The 19677-nt window shown below is 40.0% G+C and overlaps 1 protein-coding gene across 4 annotated transcripts in view; it reads left to right on the top strand.

The window, feature by feature from the left end:
* cdc14ab (cell division cycle 14Ab) overlaps positions 1-19677 on the top strand; it is an 83036-nt gene that overhangs the window by 44671 nt on the left and 18688 nt on the right. For all 4 annotated transcript variants that reach the window (XM_051933043.1, XM_051933044.1, XM_051933041.1 and 1 more), the window contains 4 exons: positions 3475-3541; positions 11755-11817; positions 13802-13889; positions 18591-18821. In XM_051933043.1, the coding sequence (XP_051789003.1) occupies positions 3475-3541; positions 11755-11817; positions 13802-13889; positions 18591-18821 (449 nt within the window). The remainder of the gene's footprint in view (positions 1-3474; positions 3542-11754; positions 11818-13801; positions 13890-18590; positions 18822-19677) is intronic.

Below are 19677 nucleotides of genomic sequence, written 5' to 3'. Positions count from 1 at the left end.
TTTTTGAAATGAATCATTATGCCTGAACAAGTCACTCCATTCGTGTTCATTTGATTCTCTTACAGAATCATTACCCGAGAATGAGGCACACAATTCTTTTTCATTTGATTTGTGAACTGAATCATTACCTGAGAGCAATTTGCACAATCCTATTAATTTACCTTCATCATGTTGATGAATCAAGTGAATTGATTGAATTATGTAGGTAGTGTGAAAGAACCCAGTCGGTGAAGTGAATTGAAATGCCCATCAGTAGGACTGGCTTTGGCCCCTTGCAATCCTAATTTGTATTAAGCAGGTCTGAGAATGTAATGTTAGGTAGGTGGCATGATAGTTCATGTGCATTCATGCTAATTTTTTTTTTTTTTTTGTCACAGTAATAAAATTGGTATGCATGCTTTAAGTAGTGAGCACATGTATTATATCTCCTTTCCTATTGGGGACTACAATTTTCAAAATATAAGGTTCTCCAATTACATCGCCTCCCTTATGGAGTAACATGCTTTTCAGACTTATTTGAAATTTCCGATATGGTGATATAAAGCCTTCCTTAAATAAAACTGCTATCAAATCAAACCTCTTGAGTCCACCTCCCGAATGAGTTGAAGTTGAGCTATCGTCAACCTGCTGAGCATCAGTGAGCATTTGAGCATATGCATATGACATTAAGCACATACATAGATTGAGCACAAGCCTCCGAAATGACCCAATTCTCCCAAGCTCCCCGTCTAGTGAAGATTTAATCACATTTTTTCAGGGCAGTCATTTTGATCTTAAAACACTGGAGCAGCTGGTTGAGCCCACATATGTCTGTGCTAATCATTACTGCATGTAGGAGTACACTGGGAATGCCCACTGGCGTTTTGTAAACTCTTCATCATTAACTGCACTTAATGACTGAAAATAAAGGTTCAGTGTCAGGTGGGAATGGTAAGCTTGTGTGTGTGAGCGAGAGAGAGACACGGAGGAAGATGGGTTGTTGGTGCATAAGAGGATAGATGTGAAGTAATTCTGAGCCCTTAAGTCTGAGGTAAATGTTATACAGAACCAAGCAGGGTACAAAATGTCAAAGTTCTGAGGTATGTTATATGCCATTGTCCTTTTCGCTTCATTTTTTTTGAAAGGATTTTGTCTGCATCACTACATATAGGGTAGGTCAATGTTACTACATTTTCATTCCAATGCGGCGTGTTTAATCTAGAGCAATCTCAGTCCACACTAGAGTTTTCACATCGTTTACTACATTATTTCTGCCTACACTAAAATGCCCCAAAAAAATAAAATGAGATGTGGCCATTTGCCTACAACAGGCATGTGTGTATCGAAGGAGGAAGAGTCCTCCAGGCTAGACGTTCATTTGCAGCTCATGTTTACACAGAGAACAGCAATGATGAATACGATAAAACAATAAAAAATGGAGTGTTTCGTCTGTACTGAGGATGAGGTGGAATTGCTTATGGAGAGTAATGCACGAGTATAAGCGGAGCAAGTGAGCAGAATCTAATCGGGGGAAAGGGCCCACGTAATCATCGCAAACTAATCGGAGCAAGATGAGACTTGACACTTCCAACCATCCACCAGGAATGCTGCGCTGGCATTTTCAGAAAAATATATATGGGTGCCCAGCATTTTCAAAAGTTGCTTTTGGGGGGTTTAAAAACACCAGGGTAGTGTGGATGAAAGGTGAAAACAGGTGACTGATAATTTGTGATTTCAAACAAAACAATAACTAATAGTGTGGATATAGCCATAGTCAGTCACCATAGCATCGCATTAGTATCGTGGCAGGTCTGACCAACATCTTCATGTCATGGAGTCCACTATTTTATTGTCCGGACAGGCAAACATCAGACACTTGGGATATGAGATCTTTGTTTGAACAAGAAACCACAAAGGAGCGTTCACAAAAATTGGATTGGACAACCAATGCCTGGCAGTGCTGCATTACTCTTGTGTTTTATATACACACACACACGTGAGACAACTAAGCTGTTTCCCTACACACATTGGGACTATTCCTTAGATCTTGAGATGAGGGACTCTGATATGTATACCACTTTTTTGGTCTAATTGTCTATTTAGGGATAATACACCCCCAGTATTCTCTAACCTTATACCTTTATTTATTGCAAAGCATACTGTGCCACCACACTTCTAACTTCACCGATGTATAGTAGAATTGTCCCCACTTTGTGGGTCCTGGGCCTGGCCACTTACCAAAATACTTTTTTTTTGGTCCCCTGCCAGTTTCAGACATGGTTTCTCAAAGATGAGAGAATTCTCCAGTTTTCAGTTCTGGTGGCATCAGTTGGAGTCCGCGTTTGCTTTCATTTAGAATAATGCCATCTATCCTTCCATACATCCACTTGGTAATATTTCCTTTCCTGAAGAATATGGTTGCGGAGTTTAGGAGAGGAAACCAATAAACTTCACTTTCTCTAGTGCTTTAGTGTTAATGTGAACAAATATAAAAGGCAGTTTATGACAACCGAACTGCAGTACTGTTCCATAGAGCCCCAGTAAGAGATCGCACTTCCTTGGACCGCTGAAAATGGGGTGCTGATTTATTTGCACATTTTTAAATGTGTACCTTGGAATTGATGCTTGGGTTACTTGCTTGTCATTTTGGACAGTTGCCTTCCCCCTGCCAGTTGTGGATTCACTGGTCACAAACTGCCTGTTACCGTCTATTGGCACTGTCACCAGCTACCTCCTATTGATGAGAACTCGGTAAGACTGCAGCTCTATGACACACATGTACACCCCCCAACCAGAAAAATAACCCAATAGGAAAATAGCTCATTATTTCCTTGGCGCAGTTTAATTTGGAGTCGCTGACCCATCCAGGACTGCTGTACAGTTGGCCTATTGTCTCTCTGCTCGACTGGCCTTTACATGTTTCCATGGAAACCTGACCTCTGCCCCAATCCAGGCTCATTTGCATTCTTACTAGGCAGACTAATCTCCTTATGGTACTTTGAGGGCCTACCCTTTCAGTACCTAACTGTACAATCACTCGCCCTCCCACTATTATTGGTTAGCGATTAGGATCTAATTCTTGGCTGGAAGTAACCATTTTTTACCCCCATCAGATCTGCTTTATTAGTAGACCTGACCTATTATTAGTCTGTCTCCTCCGAGGCCTGCCTACTTACCGGTTGACAGAATTTGAAAGCAAAGTTAGTTCTTGAATGAAGATTCTTTTGATTTCTTTCCTTGCAGCATGTGTAAGACGTTCTTCTGGGTCTCCTTCCTGACTTGACCCCCATGACATGACGGGATAAAGCACATTTCACGGCATGTTGAACAAAGAATGTAGAGAGGCAGTTTGCAAGCTTCTTCATAGATGCTGGATTTTATGACCAACAAGCCCTTTGTGCTACTTTAATTTATTGATAATACAGTCCAACAGCTTAGGTTTTAGAGAGCCTGTCTGTGTATTGATATTTATTTTTTTTTTCTTTTACCTTTCAGGGATGCCTCTTTTGGAAATTGCACCTACAACCTAACGATTCTTGATTGTTTACAAGGTATCCAAAAGGTAGGAGCTCTGTTCAGTCTGTTCAGTGTCAGTCAGTGGGGAGACAACTTTTTTGTGTAAAAGTCACCTTGCTGTTTGAGAGCCAAGGGGTGGCACTATTCCTCTTGTACTGTGTTTTGATTTGCTGGTTGCATTCATGATTCTTTTAACACAGTGACTACCATGAAAATAGGTACATTTTGTTCCTGGCGTCCGTGTAAAGTCACGGTGTTACTTTAATATACTAGTGCATTTTGTTATTGCACAAAACTCACAATAAACATTTATTTTCTTTATTAAAAAAAAAAATCTTGTTACCTCATACTTTGGGCGTGGAGTAGAAAATTCTTGGTCCATGCCAGCCGTGCTATAACTCTTCTAGGTCTAACAAGATCTTGAACGTTTTGGTGCAATCAAACCTCTGTTTCCGTTCAAACTTCGTAATGGTAGGACCTGATTCTTTGAAAGATATTCAGATGGTTGTGGTTCTACATATGCAAATGACTTTTTCTCAAAATATCATAAATGTTCTCTAAAATATGGCTAATAAGACCAATCACATTGAAAGTGAAGTATTCTGTTCTATGGTGTTTTTTTTTTTTTCATTATTTCAGATGCCCATTATCCTCTTACCTGTTTTAACTTCAGATATGGTCATATTTAGCACTACAGCCCTGGAGACGGTTTACAACCCAACTTGTAGGTCACCTGCTCTGAGTTTGCTCACATTTAGCAGTCCGTGTGTTAACTAGGTGATGAAGACTTGATTTCCTCCATATAATTAGTTACAATTTGTAAAAATTAATGAACTTCACCATTGATTTAGCAATCAAATGGCAGCCTCACATACTAAACTATATAAATCTATTTTGAAAACGTTTCATAATAATTATTTGTAGGAAAGTGATGGGTCTCTGTTTTGTTCCCACATGGCAATGACAAATTAATGTATGAAAATGAAGGATATGGGACACCAAATAAATGTAGGAAATTGTGTATCGATGTGAGAAGAAGAATCAATTTGTTAATCAATTAGTTATCAGTTTTGCCTTTGGCAGTGCCAGTAATTAATTTGGTAAGGCTCATAGTTTACCTTTCTCTGTAGCAGGGGTTTCTGGTCGTTGGATTTATATCAAGGTATCTAAAGCACACTCGTTTTAAAAAGCAGAATAAAACAATTTATTGATATACAGGTAACACCTTTAGTTTTGCTACTCCATCTGTTACTCATTTACTGCTGTGTAACAAGACCTTAAACACTTCTTTGGATCTTCATAACACAATATCAGTAAAGTGTTCATCTTGCCAATGTGACCTACTAACATAACTTCACTTTGGAGTGTAAGGCAAGTTCAAGCACGGGTAAAATGCATGCCGAAAAATCTCTCGGTTAAAATTTTTTTAAAAATATTTAGTGAAAATTCAAAGCAAACACAAGAATAAAGAAAAAAGGTCTTACACACGTAGAGTAAAAGGCAAAAAAAGAGAAAATATATCTTCTCTAAACTTAGCTTTTCTAAACTTTAGATTCTTAACTTCTTCTTCTGTACGTTTTTAAACGTACGGCGCAGCACTTTCAATTAAGTGCTTTGTCTTACTTGTTACTTGCCACACACAAACATGCACACAAGGTATGCAAGGCCCGGTTTAAAACCATGTGCCCTCTACACCTTACACATGGCAAGGCTGATCACTAACTGAGAGTAATGTTTAGTCGTATAAGCTGGAAATAGTTAGAATATACCAATTCATTTCAACTGATGGTGGTTATAGGAACCTCCCATACATTATGCACTAGTAATTAGTAAAACATTTTGTTTCTTATGTAACTAGCAAATGGCTCTTACATTAGTATAAGACCCGTTAATCCTTCATATCAAGTTATTTTACCATAATGTCAATATGAAAATGAAATAGCAAATGAACTGAACATATATTTCATCCAAGTATTTATAAAAGAAGAAACAAGTGAAAGGCCTTATGCAGAAGTATAAACAAACTCAGTTCATAGATTTTAAAATAAGGAGTCTGATGTGCTTCAAGCCCTCAATATGTTGAAGACTAATGAAACCCCAGAACCTTATAGGATCTTACCAATTATATTGAAAGAAATGAAAAATGTCATCTATAAACCCTTAGTAGGCATATTTCAGCAGTCACGTCAGAAAGGAGCAGTACCTGAGGATTGGAAAAGCTACTCCTACGCCACCAGAATAAAGCAGCTACATTTATAATGCGGATAACCTAAAATAAGCTTGTGAATAATACACCTGTAGCAAGCGATCAGCTTATTTATGCAGAATGGTGAATCTGAGCAGCATGGCTCAGATAACTCGAAGGTATAAAGTTTATTGGATTCTTGTGGTGACCTTTTCATTAAAGAGCTCGTGGCAGTGCTCTGGTTGCCTAAGGACAATGGAACATCACATAGGTGTGTGAAACCTAGCTGAGTAGCATCTTGTCAGTAAGATGGCAAGTAAGCTAACACAAATAGTTCTGTGCTGTCTTGCAGCTGTTGTAGTAATCTGGCAAAATGGACGGGTAAAAAGTGTTGATGCACCTTGGCATTAGGAGACAACTGGTACAGTCCATCCTGTAAGGTGTCCCATTCTTCTAGCATTTTCTACATTATCGCCCACTTCTTTCCCCATTGTCTCCATTTGTTGTATTATATGACACATCCATGTGCACACATACAGACATACACACTGACATTTCCTCCTTCTTTTGTACAAACTCTTCATCCTTTTCTTCTGTTAACCTGTTGACATCTCCTTTTACTTTGTCTTAAATTATTTATCCATCAGCCGGTCTCTCCCTTTGCCTTCCTCATTCACCATCCCTGTACAATATTACTCCTTTCTGTCTTTCCAGTGTTTAATATCACCTTCTACCTCCCTTATGCTGTGTTCACGTTTGGGGATTTTTCAGAGTTGACATTCGTGACATCACACCTTCTCTCAATGTTTTCTTCACAATGCATCTCTGGTTGGAGTCTTGGGAGAAATGGTTGCTGTTGGTTTGCTGCATGATACACACACAAAAGAGCAATTAAAGGTGATTTAAAAAGCCATTAAAGATTTTTCATTTTTAAGGAACTGAAAAGCAAAGGAAATGCATTGATTGATTGAGTTTGGTACCACTTCAACTACAGCATGACCTGCAGATGCAAACTTTTCTATGCACATTTGTTTTTATTGTTTAATGAGCTGAGAGGTTGGTGTTACATCACATCTCCGTGAGTTTGGGTAGCCAAGTTTTCTCCAAATTGCTCCAATGGGAGCTGTCTCGTGGAAGGGCATTTGCTTGAAATTCACCACTGGGAAGGGAGCTCATTTCCTCTACATGCACATGAGTGCAGCACTATTGCTCATACATGTACTGTGAATTCTAATCCTTTTTTATTTCATTCTGATGTATGTTAGCTCCTTCTCTCTCCTTGTTTACTGTAGACTTGCTGTAGTATAATGTGAATTTCCCCTTGGGGATTAATAAAGTCTCTATCTATCTCTCTCTTATTGCAGCCCCATCCATTTTCCCTTCTTCGGTTTAAGAAATTTGCTCTTCCAATTTTTCAGGAGTCCGTCCTTCCTTTTTCTTTTTCTTTTTATCCAATTATGTGGTGTTTTGACTAGTACACTTTTTTGTATGTAGTTTACTGTTTTTCTATCATATATTGAAAATCCTTGACTTGCATCATTTGAGTCTTGATACAGCTGCATTTTCTACATCAAGACAATCGGACATTTGCATACCAGACTGTGTTTACCTTGCATTGTGGAGTTAGTATGTCATTTTTTTTTGTAGGAACAGTGAAGATGATATTGCTTTTTTCTATTCTACTTGAGCAGTTTGTATAAATGGTAATATGAGGCAAACCTGTGTTTCTGTCTATATATAATAATTAAAAATAATATATGATTTAATACTCTTTGGAGTAGTAACAACTTTTGTCTTCCAGCTTATTACATTTGGAATTCTCTGTTGCCTGATGCCTTTTATAGGTCAGGTGTTGCAATGATTTGCACACACAAGAGCTTTGACTGTGTGATGTTGTATTTAAAAAAATTTACATTTTGACATCTGTCATTGTAGTCTCAAGGGATGAAGGCCATGTCACATTAGACGACTTTTCCAGCAATTTTCAGTTGTAGCCATTTACATAATCTTAAGTTGGAGGCAGTCTGCTGTGTGCTCTCGTGAAGGACAGTCGGGTAATGTGACATTCCCAGTGACTCAATAAAACTAGTCTGCGACTCACTTCAAGAAAATCAAGCTGGTTTGATTCTGCCTTTAGTTGTATGTGGGTGAGGGAGCTGACAATCAATGAATGCCCATCCGGAAGTTCAATGCACTTATAATGCACCAACGTGGAATAAGAAACATGCATGGTTTGGACCACACAAACAGAAGAGAAGCTCATTTTACTTAGCGTGACTGAATGGAAAACTGGGGGGAGAGGTTCATACTGCAGCTCAGCTCGCTGTACCTGTTAACCGTTAATACAGCACTGGCTCCATCAGGCAGCATGGCACAAAAAGGGCCAACTGTGCTGGATGGTTGGCACATTTACACAGCTAAAAATTTAGTGACAAAGGACATGGTCCAGCAATGAGATCAGTAACTGCAGTCAGCATATCTGACATATCCTACTTAGAACTTGTGTAATATAAAAATAGGCTTCAACTAACAAAGATTAAAGCCTCCATTGAAGAAAGAAATTTGGGTGTTTGCAAAAATAATCTCAGAACAACAGCAAGATAATAGAACTTGTATTTAGCTTTTTACAGAAGCTCAAGAAATGTAACAAATGGAAAACTTGTATTAAATACACACAAGAATTATAACAATAGAAGAAAAATTCTGACTTGGTTATAAAAAGGCATTACAAGAGCGTGTTGCTGTCAGTATGAAGGAACTCCAGTTAGCACTTCTTGACACACTTCTTCTTAATTTGTTGGCTGAAAGTCTTCAGTGCTGTTGTCTGAAAGAGGATGTGCAGCATTGTTCATAATGGCTGCAGGTACAAAATGCATCCCATAACTCAGCCTGCTGTCTTAATCAGCTATTCTGAGTCGGTGGTCCTCTCTTGAAGTGAGGTTGCCAGCCTAGCCTAGTAGTGTCTGTGCAGAAACTCTCCCTCGCTTTACAGATTTGTAGAACATATAGAGGATGTCATTACTCACAATAAAAGAAGACCATCTTGTAAGAACTTAGTTCATCTGTGTTACTAAACCAGTCCAGCCTGTTATTGATATGCACCCCCAATTACTTGTGTAAGTGCACAACATCCACATCCACTCTCTGTAAAATGACCGGGCACAGAGGCCCTTTGCTGCGGTGAACATCAGTAAGCAGTTCCTTGGTGCAGAAAGAATTGTCTGCGACTTGACATGAGCCAAACCAGGTTCTCCACCTGACTCTTATGCTCTGTCTCATCCCCTTTATCAACATATGTCACGAGTGCAGCATCAGCTGAGAATGTCTGCAAGTGTTATGACCTGCAGTTCTATTTATATTTTAAAATGTTCAGAGTGAAGAAAAAAGAAGACCAGACTGTTGTGCTCCAGTGTTGCTGTCCTCCAATATCTGAGTCACAGTCCTGGAGCCTCAAACTGCTGTCTACCTGACAGTCTGTTACCCAGGACGCCACGGGCTTATTCCCCTGCATATCCCTTAGATTACCCCTACTAAGGATGGCTGTTTTTGTTATTGAAGACACTGGAGAAATCAAAATCCGAATCCTCGGAGTGCTGCCAGCTTTACCCACTCTTCTGAATGGCAAACAGCAGTGGGTCTAAGTTGTAATATCTTGAAAAAAGAGACACCATGCTTGTGTAGTTGGCAATTGGCAGCAACCAGGTTGAAGAAGGTGAAGTTTAAAACTATGTACTTGAAATGAACAGAGCTGTGAAGATAAAGTCTAAAAGTGCTAAAAATGTATGGGTTTAGGTGTTGAGTCATGAAGTATTATTTGCATTAGACTTTAAATGTAGAACTATAAAAGGCCACATTACTCATCAGGACCTAAAACAGGCTAGATAAGAGATTGATTAAAAGTACAGAAATAAGACCGTGCTTTAATGAAACAGAAGTGTTACAGGCGGATGAGACGTGAACAACCTTTGCTAAAGAAATGACAAAGTAAAGGCTCAAAGAAAAAAAAATGGCAGATTTCTCCCACACGTTTCTCCTAATCAACACCTCTGTAAAAACTGTCTAGGAGCAGTGACATGGCTTTGGCATGCGTGACTTCCTCATTAGTGGCTTTATCAATGATACAAAAACCTGGAGCAGTAGAGGAACTGTGGGAGTGTGCCTGTGTACGAGAAAACCCCTTCAAATTCTCAGCTGGTGTTTAGTTATGAAGCAAAACACACTGCCATGATAAGCATAGGTCACTTAAAGTACAAAATCTTAAAATCCATTTGGGCATTTTTGCATTCGGAAACTCTTAACTTGTAAGTTACGGTACCTAAAAATGGCTGTAGCAAAATCTCAAAAGAACAAGGCAGTCCTCAAATATTAGACACAAATAGGTTCATCATCTTCTTTCAGCTGCTCCCGTCAGGGGTTGCAACAGCAGATCATGTGTTTAAATATCTTTGTGCATCTTGCTCTGTCACACCCACCACCTGCATGTCCTCCTCTTAGGCCTTCCTCTTTTCCTCTTGCCTGGCTGCTTCATCCCCGATATAACCAGCATCTCTCCTCTGCACCTGTCCAAACCAAAGCAATCTCGCGCCTCTGACTTTGTCTCACAGCCGTCCAACCTGAGCTAACCCTCTAATGTCCTCATTTCTAATCCTATCCATCCTCGTCACACCCAATGCAAACATTAACATCTTTAACTCTGCCACCTCCAGCTCTGGCTCCTGTTTTTTGGTCAGTGCCACCGTCACCAACCCATGTGACATAGCTGGTCTCACTACTGTCCTGTAGACCTTCCCTTTCACTCTTGCTGATACCCGTCTGTCACAAATCACTCCTGACACTCTTCTCCACCCATTCCACCCTGCACTCTTTTTCACTTCTCTTCCACAATCCCCATTACTCTGTACTGTTGGTCCCAGGTATTTAAACTCGTCTACCTTCGCCAACTCTACTCCCTCCATCCTCACCATTCCTCTGACCTCCCTCTCATTCACACACATGTATTCTGTCTTGGTGGTCCTACTGACCTTCATTTCTCTCCTCTGTAGAGCAGATCTCCACCTCTCCAGGGTCTCCTTGACCTGCTCCCTACTCTCGTTAAAGATCACAATGTTGTATGTTGAAAATACAATTATTTCTTGATGATGGTTTGCAATCAAATTTTAAGACTTCTGCACACTTGGTATAATTAAATTCCTTTTGCATGTGTTCTTCTGAGTTGGGGGTACAGAACTAAAATGTTTTACTATAAGATGTCCAAGAAACACCCATAGACAAGTCACTTTTTTTTTCCTTTTTGCTCCGTGATCATCATTTTATTAGACATCTGGATTTGTACTTTTGTTTTATACAGAAGTAATTTTCGCTTCCCAATGTCCGCACTAGTGAAGTGATTGATACACAAAGTGATGTGGCACTTTTCGCAAGATATGTTAAGGTCTTCCTGGAGGTTAAAATCCTACCCCGGCTTATGCAGCAGTGACACTGTCTTTAGCTTTAAGCCTCATAGACACAGCTTACATCTGTAAATGATGATAGTTTTAAATTGCTGAAGGTATTTGCAAGGAGCCAACCACAATCCCAGGTAAGTGTGTGTGATGTTGCGAGACCTGAAATGCCCAGTGACCCCATAAAATGTTATTGGTGATGCCTCCATGAGCATCCTTGTGGAAGTATCTGGTAACAAGTCAATTTCTGTTTAGCCTACTGGCTGAATTCTCTTATTTTATTTCTTGTATTAACACTCTTACAAGGGGTTGCAGGAAGATTGAGCATTCTTTTTGGCTCCACACACAAATTGTCTACCAGAATTGAATAAAATGCCAGTTCTTTTTTAGGACATCCTTTCATTTATACAGGGTCAATTTAGCGCTACCTGTTCACCTAATCTGAATATCTTTGGAATGGATGTGAAAACAGAAGATGCCCACTTGCACGCTGATAACATGACTTGTACTAGCTAGGTTTAGATTTGTGCCCAGTGACTGTGAGGTAGCAGGACTAACTACTGTACTCCATGCACTGCTCTGAAAATTAAACCCTCAGTAATGCTAATGATGATTGTGGATTGTGTTTTCCAGGCTCAGCAGCATGGATTTTTAGATTTTGAAACCTTTGATGTAGATGAATATGAGCATTATGAGGTAAGCAGACCTGCCATCTTTGTTTACTTTGTGGGATCTGTCACCTGAAAATTGAGGTCCAGTTAACTTATCACTTATGGCGGTGCCACTTGGGGCCCTATGAATTTGGCAATGTGGGGAACACAGAGGGCATTGTGGTAATGACACCTAAAACACATTTCATATGTAAACAGGATTTGGAGTAGGTTACTGAATTTCTGAACATATTAAATTTCTTAAGTAATCTGTTCTTATTCAGATAATATTCTGATATTTGTTCTTTTAGCAAACAATATTCTGTATATCCATAAAAGCACTTAGGTTGTTTACTTGCATGAGTCTAATGGGGGAAGATATTAAATCAACTAGCTATCCTAACAATGTCTAAAAAACTAAAGCAGAATCTTAACTGCAAAATTCAGGGCATAGTATCTCAGTGACTTTTATCAATTGAGGCTTTTTTCAAGCTGATCTAAATTGCGCCTCAAACAAGGGTCTCCCTTATTCTGAGGAGCTTAGTCAGTCAGTCAGTCAGTCATTGTCCAACGTACTGTATCCTAACACAGGGTCATGGGGGGGTCTGCTGGAGCCAATCCCAGCCAGCACAGGGTGCAAGGCAGGAACAAATCCCCGAGCAGGGTGCCAGCCCACCACAGGGCACACACAAGGGACAATTTAGGATCGCCAATGCACCTAACCTGCATGTCTTTGGCCCTGGGGTTTAAACCCACGCAGACACGGGGAGAACATGCAAACTCCATGCAGGGAGGACCTGGGAAGTGAACCCAGACGGGTCTCCTTACTGCGAGGTGATTATTGGAAAGAGTTGACCCACGTCTACTTCCCGGACTGCTGAAATGACTTTTAGAGGAGTTACAGCAAATATGCTCTTTTTAAAGACATGAGACTCACCCAGTGAGCTACATGGAGGAGTGTGTCAGAGATGGGAATCGGCCAAGTGAGCTCGGCTATCGGTTGAAACAAGGGCATTGGAATATAAGCACTTCTTAGTGAATGGTGAATTCGGGTGCTTTATTTTGCAAAATGCATTTTTATTTATAGGTATAATGTATTTATATTTAGTTATGCCCAGAACGTTTATTCATTGATTTGTGAAATTAGTTTATGCCAAAATCTTGGCTGGTACTGTAAGTGTGTAACGCAACTTGTGTAGTTCAGTAAAACACTGCAAAGTGCTACTGTTATCTATGGTGTTGTAGTTTACTACACACACCTTTTTTACTGTACATAGTGTAAAAATCTAAAAAAATTCAAATAAGTTAACTAAAAATTGGTATTTGGGGAGGGGGTTAAAATGGAATGGGGGTGCAGAGCACATTTCATATGGCCCTAGATAGTCTATTTATAATTGAAATGCTTTGCCTTTAAGATCTTACACTCTGGTTTGGAAGATTACATGTATGGTGGGGTGGAGTTTTCACCACCTTAATCTCACCTGCTTGTGAGCCTCATGTATCCAGGACTTCTAAACTTGGAAGAGTGTGCTCAGATATTACTTCTGGTTTGATCTTGGATTCAAGTCCATTTACATCGGTTTGAGGCAGCTCAATTGAGTGGTGGATAATGGGTAAGTATTGAAAACTGCCATTCACCCTATCCGGACATTGGACTTTTAATTGTTTGAGAGATTTTCCAATGACTTGGCACCCCATCTAGGATTGGATTCTGCCTTACACTCCGTGCTCCCCGTTGTTTTTGGTTCCATGCAGCAATTTATTGGATGAAGACGTTCAGATAGTGAATGAATGGATACTTGACAGATCCTTGTTGGATTTCCTCATCTATGATTTATCGGTCACAACTATTCACACAGGCACTTCCCAACGATTACATGGGTCTCCAGTTCTGATTCCTGTCCTAGTGTAAGAAAGCCCTGTGCTGAACATTGTTGGAAAATCAAGCCTACCTCTGTTCTTCTTATATTAAAATCCCACCAGTATATCCTTGCGATGGGTTCCATTTTGTTTTGTTTTTGTCTCCTCAGAGAGTTGAAAATGGTGACTTCAACTGGATTGTTCCTGGAAAATTTTTAGCTTTTAGTGGGCCTCATCCGAAAAGTAAAGTGGAACATGGTGAGAAATGGCTGAGATGTTGTTTTCTTACAGGGGTGTTTGCCTTTTCTTTTTCTTACTCTGAGGCTTACCACCACTGTGCTAGCATTAAAATAAGTTTTAATTTAACCAAATTTCTCAGGTTTTGCTACCAGGTGTGTGTTATATTAGGTTTCTGATTTCTCAAGTTGCACACAATGCCTTTCCTTCTATCAAATGAGACGCAGGGTGCCTCCCAGTAGGGGTATTCAGCACTGAGTGACTTCTTCTCAGCCTCATTTTACTCTTACACTGTCTGTCTGCTTGTCTGGTGCTGCAAGCAATTGAACATGCGGCCTCTGGTCATACAAGGAAGTTGTCAAGTCTGATAATACAGTGGCTTTTTATAGTGATCTCCGAGAAGTGCCAGCTGATGCTTTATATCTTGGATTTAGCCAGTTGGGGTACCTACTGTCCTATCAAAATTTAACTAGCATCTTCTCCATCTGAAACATGTGAATAGCAAACATTTATGGGACAGATGTGTTCCTACGCAGCTTTTCTCAAACTAGACCTGAGAGGATGTCTTGCAGAAAAAATAAGGGAATCTCTAAGAGTCTCCTAACCTTCACTTAGGAGTGCATTCCCGTTGTATCATTTCTCCTGCTGGATGTGCCATCTTGGAATAGACAGTTGCTGTATGTCTGCCTTGCATCTCCTCCTTCTGGTTTGAATTCTGATGGGCTGTGTGGGGGAAAACAAACAACAGCAGAGGTCCATTTACATCCACCGATTATTGCAATGATACACCATTGCACCTGATCTTGATGAATTCCCCTTCACATGGGGCACGCTGCCTCACTGAAGGGGTGAAGGGGAAGGTGCCGTCACTAATGTGTGGCGAGGAGGGAGAGTTGTACTCATTTAAAACAAAACAATCTCTCCCAGATAAAGAAGAACTGAAAGAACACAAACTGCTTATTTAAAAAAAGTGTATTTACATGCTTATGTTGTTGTTTTTTTCCTTAAGTGGCTCTCTTTCCATTTCCCTTGTGGTTTGTATTGCAATTTCTTTTTTACACTCCCTATCTCCATGGGCTCCATAGTTTTTTTTACTCCAATACCCCCCTCCCCCCAATGGTATCTTTCACAATGCTGATACTGGAAAATAGAAAGGCCCTGTGGTGACAAAGATGACAGCAGAAACGTATGCCAAGTTGCTAAGTGAAAAGTAGCTGAGGTTTTGGAATGGACATAAAAATAAATAACACATAAAAAGAAGTGCTGCACAAAGAAAAAAACAAACCTCCTGCCACTCACAAATCAGTGCAGAGTTTGAGAAGTAAAGTATTTTGACGGGGCACAAGGTCATCAGCCATTTAAAAGCCTTAAGTTAGGTGGTCATCTAGTCTGCCGAAATTTTTTCCTGCTGGTTCTTAAATCCCAATGTCACTTCTTAGCATTAGAGCTCCCCCTGCTGGTGGCAAATGCCACTACAAAATAGATCGATGGTTTCCCCCCTGGGCTTTGGTCCAACTGTGACTTTTATTATTTAATTGGTTTAATCACCTGTCTAATGAGTGTTTTAATGGTTTAATGAAGTTGGCATGGACCCAAATGGAATAAAAAACAGTTGGGGATCCCCATAGACCTGACGACTTAGGACTGGAGACTTTCTATGATATACTGTAACATTAACTGCTCCTACTGACCTGTGCTGAAGGAGCTCACTTGTGTAACGTTAACACTTCATACCTACTGATGAGAAGCTTGCAGCATTAAACCCAGTGCCCTGGATGGTCACAAATCCGCTACCAGTCTCCTCTCCTGCTGCAGCACTTTCTGCTTTATTGTCTCTTTCTCGCCTGTGTACAAACCACCATAACTGGCTGTGTACCCTCCATGTTCTGCATAGACAGCCATTTGGAATGCTTTTGTTTTTCTTCTCCCCAAGTGTCATAGTGAGGAGTTTCTTGATATCTGAAATGAAGCAAAATGTAACCACTCTGAATTTCAGTCTGTTTGTTGAGGGAGGCAACAGAAAATAAGAAGCTGCCTGTTTATTTCTAACAGTGACCTAATGGGGGGAAAAAAAATCATTCATTGATGATTTTTCAACCTTTTCCAATTTTGACTCCTAAATCACACATGCAACATCTGTTTGTTTCCCCTCTTTGGACAGTGGAAGCACTTTAAACTTAAATTAACTGTGAATTTCCCCTTGGGATTAAGAAAGTATCTATCTTATCAATCCTAAAAGTTGCATGTGAATTAGTGATGGAAGTTAACCTGAAAGCTTCTCTTTACAAAATGTGATCCCGTGGTACGGTATGTACTACTGGAAAAACTCTTGACGAACACAATAATATTGTTTCCATATGTCTATAGTGAAAGCACTGGCAGTTAAGTGGGCATACTAATGAGGATGGCACCTGCACTGTTGTTGTTTTAGGCAGGGTTTTCCTTTCCCTCCGTTTTAGGGCATTCATCTTTAAACCACAAGGCTTTCTATTCTGTCTTGTTGCATCACCACTGAGAGAGTCCCATAACCTTCCTTCCTTCAATTGTTTTAGTAAAATATTTCTATTTTATAAATATGTAAAGGATAGCTTGGAAATTGCAGTATAAAATAGTTATCACACTGCTTAACCAATGATGGAATATAGTGCAGATCTCTTAATCTGTCCCCAATTTATTAATATTTAAAGGTTACTTTTACTGTAAGTTATGAATTGATTACAAGTTACTATATTCTTCAAATTAGCATCTACTTACCATTGTTGGCAAAGTTTTCGATGTATACCCTGAGAAGGCTATATGGTGTGACCACCAGGGGGTACTACAGAACCCAAACAAAACCCAGACACAACCACAGCAAGACAGTCCTGGGTGCAACTAAACCTATTGTTTATTTAAGAACCTTTTTCACAGTCCACACTACTCTTCAGTTCTCAGTAGCTCCTTCTACTCCTCCCCTCGCCCTCTGCCTTCTGACTCTGACTCAACTGGAGGAGGCTGGATGGCTTCCTTTTATGTTGGACCTGGGAGCACAGCCTGATTGAAGCACTTCTGGGCCAAGTAGAAGCCCCTCCAAAACAGGGAGTCCTTCGCTCTGCAGCACCCTTTGGTGACACCTAAGGACCCCAACAGATTTGTCCCTGAGGATTATGAATACTTGCAGGTGTCCATATTGGGTCCTTGCCAGCAGAGCATGGTCATGTATTGTACTGCGGGAGGAACTGCTCTTAACAAACCTATCCCAGTCCATCCATTAATCTCCAGTAATGGTTAATAGTCACCTTTTATATGTAACTTCAGGGTTTAAGTAACATGTACATTATACTGTAGCCTCAGGCCTTAAACTCTGAGGTCGCATGTGCACAATTAGTCATGCAGCACACTCTTAAGTGCTATTCCTATGTCTGTATTTCAGAATAAAGCCTCGGAGGCTAAGCATCCTAACTTAATGTGTGTTAACTTATTTCAGTTAACTCGTGATCCTCATGAGTTTCCGGTGTGCATCCACAGGGGTCCTTTTCAGTGTATGCAGAGCCAAAGATCAGATATGTAGTTTGCAGTAATTAACACTTTCTTAACTAGCAAACTCATAATTATATACACTTAAAGAAATTACAAAAACTCAGTACATGGTTACTAATGGTTAAGAACACAGGCATGCATTCTCAGTGATTGCCCTTAAATCTTTCAAAATGAGCTTTGGTTTCAGCCTTCCCATGTTTTGCAGTGCAGCATGAGGCAAGTTGCCAGACAAGTTTTGGAGCACCACCTGAAAGCAGAGACTAATAAAATTATGTAAGCCTTTACTGATCAGCAGTCATCAGATGGAATGAGACCCGAGTCTTTGACTCCTTTTAAGTGCAGCTGGTGTAACTGGCTCGACTTTGATGGCAGAAAATGTCAAAACGGGTGTGTTGAGTAATCAGATGGTTCTTGTATCCAAGAAAGGGCCAAAAATACTAAACTGAAGTTTGGCTAATTTTCCAAGAATGAGATGGCTTCCTGAAGAGTCTTGCGGGGATGATTACTTAATCTTCTTTAATTACTCTGACCCCTTTGTGGTTTGTCTGAAGCTGGTCCAGTTGTTTGTCCCATCAGATGGAAGCCAGTTCTCTTATTCTTGGATATGTCAACAAGGTTACAGCTGATGCAGTACTTCGAATACACATCTGTAGTTGGTTCATTTATGATGAATTGATTCATAAAATATTCCCCTGTCCACGCTTGCTCCCAAATCCTACAAGTTCAGCAGACACTCTTCGTAATGTTGCATTACACATTAGTGTCATAAATCTCTTTACATTTTGCTTGCAGAATTTTTAGGTGACATTTGGAATGCAAAACAAGTAAACTTACCCAGCAAACTTCAAGGATCTGCTTCATATCTGTAATTTTTTAAATCAATATTTTAAGTATTTTTAAACATTTGTATTATGCAAAGAAGAAATCTGCATGATCAGAAAGTATTTGTTGTATCATCACCACTGCTTTGTGGACTTGGGGTCCTTTATTGTGTTTGTGGTTTTAAATAAAGGACTGGAAGCTTATGAAGCAAATGAGACTTGAGACTTAGTGAAGCATAAAATGTCTTGGCTGTTTCTTGCTGCTGTCATTGTCACCCGCTCCCCAACTGTTTATTTCAGGAGAATATAAAAGATTTCTTTGCTCCAGTTTCAGAAGGTACGTGCTTATGAACGATCGATTTAGATCTTGCTCTTTTGACAGGGTACCCCCTTCATGCCCCTGAAGCCTACTTCCCTTACTTTCGAAAGCATAATGTCACCACGGTCATCAGGCTGAACAAGAAGATTTATGATGCCAAGCGCTTCACAGACGCAGGCTTTGAGCATTGTGACCTGTTCTTTGTGGATGGCAGCACACCCAGTGACACCATCATGCGAAGATTTCTGCATATTTGTGAAAACACCGATGGAGCTGTGGCTGTCCACTGTAAAGGTAATGAAGTTTCGGAATCTGGCAGTTTTGTAACTTTTGGAGATGGGATCTAATACCAATCACTGCTTAAAAGATTTATTTCAGATTTATTTTGGTGTTAATGTAGAAGTTTGTCAGAGATCCCTCAGGTCATGATTTCCTTTGGAGAAATTGAATCCAACAAATCCATAAGTCTTTCTATGTTGCTCCATTCCTGCTACGAGATTATATTGAATAGTGTCGGCCCGCTGTGTCTTCCTGTTGTTAATCCTGTAAAGCGTTAAGTGGCCTTGCTCCAGACTTCATTAGTACAAGTACCTTTACTGTCCATTCTAGTCCACTGATGCTGGCAATCATGTTGTGTCCCAAACAAGCCTATCCTTTATGGATGCCAAAGCCTTCATCTCTGTTCAAATTTACACTGACATTCTTACTTTCTGTCTCGGTTCATCTTATATGTCCAGGTCCTTGTGCTGTAATTCAATAATCGACATTGTTTTTTGTTTGTTGTCTTCTATGACTTTGCATTTTGATCCTGTTTGTTGTTTTCTTCCATTGTTTATTTCTTTTAGTGTTGAATGCTTTTATACTAGTTTCTGTCCAAGGCTGCTTTTCCTATATATGTGTAAGGTGCTTTGGAGTGAGCGTGTGAGGGGTGCTGTGTGATATATTATTAAAAGTTGGACTCTGCATCCAAAGGGAAGAATGGCTATTGTTTGCTAACTTGCTAAAATGACAAGTAGTCAGTAAAGGTAGATTGGGGACAGCACAAGAGCAGTGACTTTTTCCCAGTAATTACTGGAAGTCTCCTTTTTCACAGCAAAAATGGAAGTCTTGGGTAGTGACCAAGTCAGTAAGGAGTGGTTCCTAAAAGCTG

Source organism: Erpetoichthys calabaricus, chromosome 10, assembly GCF_900747795.2.
Source record: "Erpetoichthys calabaricus chromosome 10, fErpCal1.3, whole genome shotgun sequence".
In the NCBI taxonomy this organism is placed as follows: Eukaryota; Metazoa; Chordata; class Cladistia; order Polypteriformes; family Polypteridae; genus Erpetoichthys; species Erpetoichthys calabaricus.
This window is presented reverse-complemented; position numbering and strand designations above follow the sequence as displayed.